General features: G+C 54.6%; 1 protein-coding gene across 1 annotated transcript in view; it reads right to left on the bottom strand.

Moving 5' to 3' along the window:
* KIDINS220 (kinase D interacting substrate 220) overlaps positions 1-10,579 on the bottom strand; it is a 60,624-nt gene continuing 50,045 nt past the window's right edge. Inside the window, exons 26-30 of the mRNA XM_054179695.1 lie at positions 9,956-10,012; positions 5,090-5,236; positions 4,136-4,234; positions 3,268-3,516; positions 1-2,182 (exon numbers count right to left, since the gene is read on the bottom strand). Coding sequence (XP_054035670.1) covers positions 911-2,182; positions 3,268-3,516; positions 4,136-4,234; positions 5,090-5,236; positions 9,956-10,012 — 1,824 coding nt within the window. The 3' untranslated portion in view covers positions 1-910. The remainder of the gene's footprint in view (positions 2,183-3,267; positions 3,517-4,135; positions 4,235-5,089; positions 5,237-9,955; positions 10,013-10,579) is intronic.

Here is a 10,579-nt window from a genome sequence, read left to right as displayed (position 1 = left end):
AGACATGGAGCAGCTGGCACACAGCCCTGCTGAGACCCCAGCAAGTGTCTCCTGTAGAACCACAAACAGCTCCTTTCTCCTTCCAGAGCCAAGGGATAAACACTGGACCAAGGCAAGATCACAGACACACAGCAACAGGCACTCCCCAAGGGCCCTACTCCATCCCCTACAATATCTCAATGTAGCTCAGGGGTTGCATCTACTGAGAGCAGCGAGTGGCAAAGCAGAGACCTCAGAGCTAATGGCTCAGGCACTGCCTCCTCACTGACTGCCCACCCCAACGACACAGCAAGACAATGCTCCTTACAAACCCTAGCACCACTTGAAGCTCACAAAAGCCACCAGCAAGTACTGCACACACAGAGAGTTTAAAAGCACAGCTAGAGCCAAGCAGGGACCTCAACACTGGGATCTCAACACGTGGCATGTATGCTGCACACCTGAGCCACTCCTTAATGCAAAGATTAAGGGGCCACAGGTTGTGGTATTTCACCTCCTGGCATCTCTCCCACCACGTGGCAAAGATGTGAGGCCTCACCTCTCCCGGCAAGGACAGGAGGCCTCGGCTGGGACGCTTGGAAGGGCTAAGCCACAGCCATCCCAAGAGCAAAGGGCAATCACATCACTGCGGTAGTTCAACCATGCTGCACTTCTCTACCGTCTGCCCCTCCCCACACCACCACAGTGCCTTAGCAAAGGCCTCCCCAGTGCTGGGAGCACTGCTGCTGCCCGGGGGGCAGGTCTGAAGCGGACAAATGATTTGCTTCTAAGACAAGGGCTGCAGATTCTCTACGCTCCTAGGACCACACCGCAAGCTTCAACTACAGAGCTCAGCTCAACCACACACTGACACAGACCCGCAAGCAAGCCAGGACTCCTGGGCACACCCTGCCTCCACCCCTGCTGCCCCTCAGAGGATGCTCTCCCTCTCCTCCCCAAAGCCAGCCCCCTCCGAGGCCGCGACCGTGTGGAGCTCGGCCGCGTCCTTGGGCAGCCTGCCGTAGGCGGCGCGCTGCCCGCGCCTCTGCGCCGCGCTCCTCAGGTTCTCGTTCTGAACCGCCGAGGGGCTGGAGCCCGAGCCGGGGTGCAGGAGGAGCTGGGGGGGCTCCCTGGTAGCCTGCAGCTCCTCGAAGGGCTGGTTGTCCCGCGCGGCCGGGGCGCTGTTGTTGTTCAAGGTGACGGTGCTGGGCGTCCTGTTGAGGTTGTAGCCCTTCTGGCAGGCCGGCCAGCTCTCCTCGGGGCTGCTGGCCAGCAGGCTGCTCTCCGAGGGGCTCTTCTTGTCCTCGGAGCAGATGGACATGCGCAGCACGGCCGGGTCCTGCAGGCCGCTGAGGCTGTGGGGGATCCCTCTCTTGGCGCTGTGGCCGTCATCCTCCAGCTCTATGAGATTGGCCTTCTCCAGCTGCGCCTCGTCTGCTCCCTCGTTGTGCAGGGAGTGGTTGGGAGAACTCTCGTTGGATCTCACTCCGGAGTCAGAGGAATCCTTTTTGTCCAGGAGGGCATCTGTCAGATACTCCTTGGCCTTGATGAAGGTTCTGATGGGTTCGGATCCATGCTCTGGAGACTTGGGCTGCTTCTCTGCCTTGCTCTCTGTTTTCTTCTCCTTCCCCTCCTTCAGAAGCGGAGTGTTGTCGGATTCCTCCGTTCCCGACTCATCTTCGTCGCTTGGCAGCTTCTGGTAGCGCAGAGTGACTCCCTTCAGCTTCAGGTCCGCAGCCTGGAAGATGCTGGGTCTCTCTGAGGACTTCTTTCCTGGCAGAAGCTTGGAACCAGACTGATCAGATTTCTCATCCTCCTCAGTGATGGGATCCAAAGGAGAGGCATCGCTAGTGGAGACCCCGGAGGTGCTGTAGTCAGCAACGTCGTTCCTCTTCAGCAGGAAGGGCTTCCTTCCATCCTCCTGCTTCTGCTCACACTCCTTCCCTTTCTCCTGCTCTGCACTGGAATGCAAGGAGCCCCCCGAGGTACTTTGCCCCATGTAGAAAGCGCTGGAGCTGTGAGGGGAGGACCTACCACTGACCGTAGTAGAATTGGCACCGCCTTCCAGCTGGGACATCTGAGCAATGTACTCCCTGTATGCATCTCTGTACTCTGCCTGCACCTTGTCAGTCAGCTTGGAGATCTCAATGCTGGAATCCTGGGAGTTCAGGCTCGAGAGGCTTGGAGTCCTACGAGTCTGGGACTGGGAAATAGAGAAACCAAAGAGAAAGAGAGCAGCTGAAGCAACTCTTTATACTTAACTTTCACATTCAGCAACCCAAAGCAGCAAGCCTGAGCCTCAGTGGCTTCTGTGTGGTGGAAGTGAAGCTGTCAAAGCTGCCATTAAAACATCCTTGGCTACAACCACTGAGGCAATCAAACACTCACTAGACTTGCACCAGATTCTTATTGCTGGGCCCCACAATGGAAGTGTCCACACCAGAAGCATTTGAGCAGGGCACTTGAGGCTAAAGCCTCTGAGGGTGTGATGCCAACCACTGGATTTGTGTCAGGATGGGCTTTGGTAAGAAACTTCTGTGCAGCTTCTCCTGGCAAGGCAGCAAGATTCCATCTGAGTGCTGAGCATCTCTCACAGGCCTTGCTCAAGGTCTGCCAGCCTGCTTGCTACATAGAATGCTCTGGGTTGGAAGGGACCTCCAAAGGTCATCCAGTCCAACACATCCTGGCAAAATTCCAGCTGCTGTCAGGAAAAGCAGTGCCCTGTCAAGAACCCTCAGGCATGGCAAGTCTCTTCTCACTCCTAACAGGTGATGGAACAAGAAGAAATGGCCTGAAATGTGCCAGGGGAGGGTTAGGCTGGAGATAAGGAAAAACAACTTTGCTGCAGGAGTGGTCAGGGATTGGAACAGGCTGCCCAGGCCACTGGGAGCTGCAGAGGGACTGTTTCCAAAGGTCTGCAGGGACAGCACCAGGGGCAAGGGATTGAAATGAGAGCAGAGCAGATTGAAAGTGGATGTGAGGAACAAGTTCTGCCCCAGGAGGCTGCTGGAACACTGCAGCAGGCTGCCCAGGGAGGTGGCTGAGGCTCCATCCCTGGAGATCTTCAAGGTGAGGCTGGAGAAGGCTCTGAGCAACCTGATCCAGGGGAGGATGTCCCTGCTGCCTGCAGGGGGTTGGACTGGAGGAGCTTTGGAGGTCCCTTCCAACCCAACCCATTCTATGCTTGAAGTACTTGGTCCCAGCAGACCTCTCTTGACCTCCCCCAAGAGGGGAAGCAGCCCTTCAGCACAGAGCTGAGCAGGCAGAGAACATTTCTCTGCTACACACCTGCCAGCTTAAGTTGCTGTGGCGTGGAGGAGCTTCATCAAGACCAATTGTGTTGAGTTCCTCAAAGCTGAAGTTGAGAGTGTAAGGAGCTTGGCCAGCAAGGCCTGTGAGCTCCGTGTGCGGCAGCTCCGCGCCGGGCCCGGGGCGCCGAGCCAGCTCGCTGTGAGGCATGGCGCTGGGGCCGTGCTCAGCCGCTCCACGAGGATCCTCCTGGGCAGCCTGGCTCTCTGAGCTTCTCATTTCAAGCACCTGGGGACACAGAAAGAGAAGACATTACAGAATGATCACATGCATGTAGCTCTGGCAACAGCAGCTCATAGACTCAGAGCACGGTTTGGGTTGGGAGTGCCCCACAAAGATGATGCAGGGGTTGAGCAGCTCTGCTGGGAGCACAGGCTGAGGGAGCTGGGGCTGTGCAGCCTGCAGAGAAGGCTCCAGGGGCACCTCAGAGCTGCTGCCAGCACCTGAAGGAATCCTGCAGGAAGACTGCAGAGACTTTTGCTGAGGACAGGGGGGAATGGTTTGAAGCTGAGGCAGGGCAGGGTCAGACTGGAGCTGAGGGAGTTCTTCAGTGCCAGGGTGCTGAGACTCTGGCACAGGCTGCCCAGGGAGGCTGTGGCTGCCTCTTGCCTGAGGGTGTTCAAGGCCAGGCTGGGTGAGGCCTTGAGCAGCCTGGGCTAGTGGGAGATGTCCCTGTCTGTGGCAGAGGGTTAGAACTGGATGATCATTAAGGTCCCTTCCAACCCAAACCATTCTGAGCATCTTAAAGATGCTGATAACAAGAGGGCAAGAGGAAAGGAAAGAAGACAAGGCTCATCAGGACAAAAAGACCCTTGGATTCATGCTGCCTTGAACCCTAAGCACTTACCATGCTCCTGAAGAGGTGCCAGTCACCAAAATTCATGTTCATCTCTTTCTTCAGCTCATCAATGTTGCACTGAGCCAGGACACGACCATTGATGTTTGCCTGAAACAGCAGAACCACACCATGTAAGTGGCAGATGCCAGACCCCTGGCCTGGCAGTAACTGGCTGAAAAGAAAGGGATGGAGAACTGGAGACATTTGGATATATTGATGAGGACACTCCCCAGCAGCCCTCTTCAGTCCAATCCTGTGTAACAAACACCTGACACAGGAGCCAGCAATGGGCACTGGCAGCCCAGAAGGCCAAGGGCAGCCTTTGGGCTGCCCTTGGCCTTCTGGGCTGCCAGAGCCCATTGCCAGAGATGGGGAAAGGGGATCCTGCCCCTCTGCTCTGCTCAGACCTCACCTGCAGGGCTGGGTCCTGCTCTGGAGCCCTCAACACAAAAGAGACATGGACCTGTTGGAGCAGGTGCAGAGGAGACCACAAAGATGCTCAGAGGGCTGCAGAACCTCTGCTATGGGGACAGGCTGGGAGAGCTGGGGCTGTTCAGCCTGGAGAGGAGAAGGCTGCAGGGAGACCTCAGAGCTGCATTTCAGTATCTGCAGAGGACCTCCAGGCAGGCTGGGGAGGGACTGCTCAGAAGGGGCTGTGGGGATAGGACCAGAGGCAATGATTTGGAACTGGAGCAGGGCAGAGTTAGGTTGGACATCAGGAGGGAGTTCTGCACAGGGAGGCTGGGGAGGCACTGGCACAGGCTGCCCTGGGGGGTGGTTGAGGCTCCATCCCTGGAGACATTCAAGATCAGCCTGGATGTGTCCCTGGGCAGCCTGCTCCAGCTGGAGCTGTCCCTGTGCCTGCAGTGGGGTTGGACAAGCTGCCCTTGGAGGGTCCTTTCCAACCCAAGGCAATCTGTGAGTGTTCAGGCAGCAAAGCCAAGACTGGAACTGGGCTGGTACCTTTCTTATGGTGGCAGAGTACTGAGGCAGCATGCTCTGCTCCAGCCCATCAATCTGCTTCAGCTTCTCACACACAGCTTCCACGCTCATGCTGCTGAGAGGCACCTGGGAGGCTCCTGCAGTGGATCCTGTGCCTGCTCCTGCTCCCTGTTGAGAAAATCCAAACCTGAGCTTTGTTGAACCTCTCAGCACAGCCAGAGTTCCACAGCACAGACTAAGACAAACCAAACTGTGGGCAGCTACATCAAGAGCTAAGGACAGGAAGGCACAGGCAATGCTTACTATCAGAGTATCTATGTAGTGGGAAGCACTTATTACAGGTAGTACCTTGAGTCCTGCCTGTGGGAGAAAAGCAGCCTCTTCAAGAAGGTTATTAGATAACCACAGGCACAAGACCAACCATCAAAACCAGGGCTTGTAAGTAAGGGACAATCCCTTTCCAATGCCTCTGCTCAGGGCTTCCCTCTGGTTTGGGGGTTGCTTATAAAATCATGCAGACAGCAGCTAGGCTTCCCTGGCCCAAAACCTGCTGGGTTAGGATCTGAAATGACCTAAAAGGTAACTCCTCAATTACTTGGCTTTGTTGGGTAGATTTTAGCAACATCTGTCCATGTTCCAGAGGTTCCTTCAGCTCCACTTCTGCCAGGTCAGCCCAGGGGCTGGGTGCTGTGGCACACAAACCCAGAGCAGCTCTGCCACTGCCTTCCCACATACCAGAAGGATTCTTCCTAGATGAGACACTTTGCCAGTTCTTCAGTGTCTCCCTAATTAGGTGCCCACAATGCCTGATTAGTTATCAAATTAGCCAGCTGAAGGAGGAAATTCAGGTCTTCATCTGGTTGGATTTTTAGCACAGTGAAGATCTTTATTGTGTTAAGGATTTAAATCACCATCAAGGGAGGGCAGCAGAAGGGATTCTGCCCCTGGGCTCTGCTCAGACCTCACCTCCAATCCTGCCTCCAGCTCTGGGATCCCCAGCAGGAGAAGGACACAGAGCTGTGGAGAGAGCCCAGAGGAGGCCACAAGGATGCTGCCAGGGCTGGAGCAGCTCTGCTGGGAGCACAGGCTGAGGGAGCTGGGGCTGTGCAGCCTGCAGAGGAGAAGGCTCCAGGGGCACCTCAGAGCTGCTGCCAGCACCTGAAGGGAGCCTGCAGGAAGGCTGCAGAGAGACTTCTCCTGAGGGGGTCTGCAGCCAGGCCAAGGGGGAATGGTTTGGAGCTGAGGCAGAGCAGGGTCAGACTGGAGCTGAGGAAGAAGTTCTTCAGCAGGAGGGAGCTGAGCCTCTGGCACAGGCTGCCCAGGGAGGCTGTGGCTGCCTCCTGCCTGGGGGTGCTGCAGGCCAGGCTGGATGAGGCCCTGAGCAGCTGAGTGTAGCTGAGAGGTGTCCCTGGGCATGGTGGGGAGCTTGGAGCAGATGAGCTCTGAGGTCCCTTCCAGCCTGAGCCATTCTGTGGTCCTATGACCAAACTGCTGAAGATGGAAGGCAGAAGCTTCCCCATGAACTCTTTATCACACAGCCTTCTGTACAGCTCTGGAGGTCCTCTTTAACCATCCCAGAGCTCTTCTGGAGAAGAGTTTGTGTCTATTATTTCCCCAGCAGCACAGCACTGCCCGAGTCAGATCAGTAAAGAAAATCAACAGAGACCATTAAGAGCTTCATCAACTTTTGTGGCTAGGAAGCTCATCAATGGAAAGAAAAGGAAGATCCCAGCCCAGGGCAGCTGAGGTAAATGATCCCCAAGCAATGGGTGCAAGCAGCTGCCTTTGTTCCCTGAGGCTTGAACATCATCTCTCACACAGCTAAACCCCCAAGTTTGAAACACTTCTTATTTAACAGCTCTCCTGCAGATCAAAATATTTTGGTCACAATCCAGAGCAAGTCATTCTTTCTGCATGCATTAAGGGAGAGAGTCTAAAAACTCTCCTTTCTGCACAAGAAAAAAAAGCACAAGGAAAGAGGAAAAGCACTCAAATATTTAGACTATTTCTGTTCAAGTGTGAAGTGTTTGAAACAAGAGAGGCACATCCATCCAGATCAGCTCTGCAAAGAGAGGAGGAAGGGCAGAGAGCTGCAGGGCTATTGTCAAACTCTGCTCCAACCCTTCTCAGCCTCAGTGAGGTGGTTAGAGATGCTCTGGAGAACATTAGCCTGGAAAGAAAGGGCAGGGGGGAGAAGCCTCTTCCATGCAAGAGCTAAAAGCAGCGCTGTCAAAACAAACCTCGGGGCCAGTCATCAGCATTAGCTTGCAGCCAGCCCGGCAGGAAGCAGCGGGGTGGGAGCTGGGGAGAGGCTGGAGGAGGTGGATGAGGATTGACAGAGAGTGGCTGTACCTGTCTGCTTAAGCCAGGCTTACACGGCTGGGAGAGCAGGAGCAGAGAGAGTGAGAAGAAACAACAGCTGAGAGCAACGTCAGAGAGGTGGAACAGCAGATGCCAAGCTCTGAGGACAGCCGGGCTAGGGCACAGAAGGGACACTTCCAGCACACCAGGAACCTTGTGAGGTCACACATTCAGTACACAACTGCTGGGAGCAGACAACTCCACCTAGTGCTTGTAAAAAGGGACCCTCTGCAGGCTGCCCAGGGAGGCTGTGGCTGCCCCCTCCCTGAGGTGTTGAAGGCCAGGCTGGATGAGGCCCTGAGCAGCCTGTGCTGGTGGGAGGGGTCCCTGCCCACGGCAGGGGGGTGGCACTGGATGGTCTTTAAGGTCCCTCCCAACCCAGCCCACTCTGTGAATCAATGCAAATGAACAGTGCAAAGTGAAGCACACCGTGAAGCCTCTGGCAGCTAACCCCTGCTGCTGCTGGGTTGATTTCTGACACAGAGGGGATGCTAGGGACAGCTCCTGGTAATGCTACAACCCGGTGCTGAGCTCTTCAGGAGAGCACTTTGCAGCTCCTGTCAGAAACAACCACCTGTGGAGCAAAGATGCAGCAGGAATGGATGTTTGCCTCCCTCCCAGACGTGCAGAGGCTGACACCTTAAGCCAAGCCTGTTTGCATTCGTGATTGAGGCTGATAACCCAGACCCTGCAAGGCACTGCCGTGGTGATGCAACTGCAAGGTGGTGCTGGTTAACTCACCAGCCTGGCATCTGCTTCTGCTCCATTCAGGAAAGAACAGTAAGCTGCAGCCTGAGACAGCTGGAAGGGAGCAGATTGAGACTGCAGATTAGGAAGAAGTTCTTTACAGTGAGGGTGGTGAGGCCCTGGAACAGGCACCACCTCTCTGCCTCCTGGAAGCACCTCCTGGGCTGGGCACTCAGAATCCTCCACTGCAGTTACTTCAAACAGCTTCTCTTTCATTTCCCATCTCCTCTAATTCCTTATCTGCAGCCAACAGACAACTCACATGAGTCTTAAACTGCTGCTTGAAACCTGCCTGGCTGTGTTCCTGTGTGACCTGCCCCAGGTCACCCTGCTCTGGCAGGGGGGTTGGACTCGGTGATCTCCAGAGGTCCCTTCCAACCCCTCCCATTCTGTGGCTCTGTGAAACTGTGCCCTGTGTGTGCTCAAGATACACCCTGGGAGCAGAAGCAGGAGAGCAGCCAGATCCAGGTCATTACTCCTCTGCCCTGAGGCTGAATCTCTCTTCTTCAGTCCTGAGTCCCTTCCCCACACTCACAGATCCACACATCCTTCAGCCAGCACTCTTCAAAGTCCCCACATTTCCTCCTTGCACTGACAAGCTGCAAGGGACTGGGAAGAGAAGGGGATGATGAGATCAGGAAGCAATCACAGGGAAAAGGCAGCTCCAAACCTCTCCTAGCAGAACAACTTACCCCAAAGCCATCCCCCCCTAAGGGCAGAGCTGGAAGAGAGAACTTGAGGGCACGTGGGGGTGCCCACAGGTGGGTGCTCCTAGAGGGTTATGTGCAGTTAGCCACAGTTCTGGAACCTGAGGGAGTTTTCCTTCCATGGCACAACAGTGGGAAGACATTTTTGCAATGGTTGACTAGGAGAAAAAAACCCTGAGATCCAACTGCAACTGCTGCCAGTGCTGGCTGGCAGTAAGAGAATGATGACAGCCTGGTTAGCCTGGGAATAAGCCATGGGTGTCCAGCACATCACAGGGGGAGGGCACACTGCAACAGGCTGCCATGGGAGGCTATGGATGCCCCCTGCCTGGAGGTGCTCCAGGCCAGGCTGGATGAGGCCTTGAGCAGCCTGGGCTGGTGGGAGGTGTCCCTGCCCATGGCAGGGGGTTGGGACTGGATGAGCTTTGAGGTCCCTTCCAATCCAACCCATCCTGTGAATCTCTGAATTTCCAGAGTCAGCTAAACCAGACACCCAGAGAGAAGACATCTATCTTTGTGTGAATCCAGAGGAGAAGACACCAAAAGTCCTGGAGAAGGCAGATGTCAGCACTGTGACTCAGCACCAAGCTCAGGAGCAGCAATTTCAAACACAGTTATACCTCTCTCTCTTTCATTTCTACCAGCAGTTGCTCTCTGCTGCGCTACCTGTAACAGCTTCAGGTCACCCACTGAAGGAGCCTGGCCCAGGTGAGAGCTGACTAAAGCAGCAGCAGCAGAGTTACTTCAGCCTAAACCTGAGTGCTGGATGACCAGCTGTCATCCTTCACTTGGCTGAGCTACCACAAACACTCTTTGTACTGCAAGCTCACCACAGCTACAAGGGGGAAACTACAGGGGAGGCAGCGGGGCGGGAGGAGTAAAATACATCTTAGAAGTGAAATATTAGGTCTCCAGTTCATTCAGGAACTACATTAGTGTTGAGCTACTCTATTTGCCCACCAAAGCCACTGATGCAGAGTTAGTGAACTGCAGTTATGATTAATGCAGCCTCAGGACTGCTGGGGAAGCAATGAGATGCTAACATTTCCACGCCACATGGCTACTGGTTTACCATCGAGGGCTCTGTGGGTGAAGGGAGCCCCTCAGCAGCATCCTCCTTGATAACATCCTAACAACAACAAAATATTATGGTTTGGGTAAAATGATAGGGAAAAAAAAGAAATGAAATAAAATGAAGCAAACAGTGAATGAGAAGGAAGTGGTAATTAATAGCAGCTAATTAAGGTAATTAATACAACATTCAACAGCATCACAGCTCTTCTCCCGAAGCGATTGAAGGAAGCGATTTAAGACTTCAGCAGCTTTCAATAGCTGTGCTCCTCGGATCAATAACCTCCAAAGGGGCTGATTGACAAGCCAGGCTTTGACTCCTGTGGCCTGCCTGAGCTCCTGAGCTCTGTCTGAGCAGCCAGCTGTCAGTCAAACACATCCTGTCAAACAGGAGTCCTCTCACTCTGCAGGCAGCCAGAGCGCTCTGCTCCATTTCCCTTTCCAACGGGTAAATGGAAGTTGAATTAGTTCGGTTCAAACGGAACGATTCCAGATTCTGCCACAGCACAGAACCAAGCTGCAACTCAGGCATGCTGCAGAGGAAATGTATTTTGTTTTCAACATCTAACACCCCCCCTGAGTGTGAGCTTTGGCTTGCCAATGGCTGCTGCTCTCTACCAGAGGA

The sequence above is a fragment of the Dryobates pubescens genome, chromosome 3, assembly GCF_014839835.1.
Source record: "Dryobates pubescens isolate bDryPub1 chromosome 3, bDryPub1.pri, whole genome shotgun sequence".
In the NCBI taxonomy this organism is placed as follows: domain Eukaryota; kingdom Metazoa; phylum Chordata; class Aves; order Piciformes; family Picidae; genus Dryobates; species Dryobates pubescens.
Note: the sequence above shows the minus strand (reverse complement) of the source record. Positions and strands in the feature narration are given on the sequence as shown.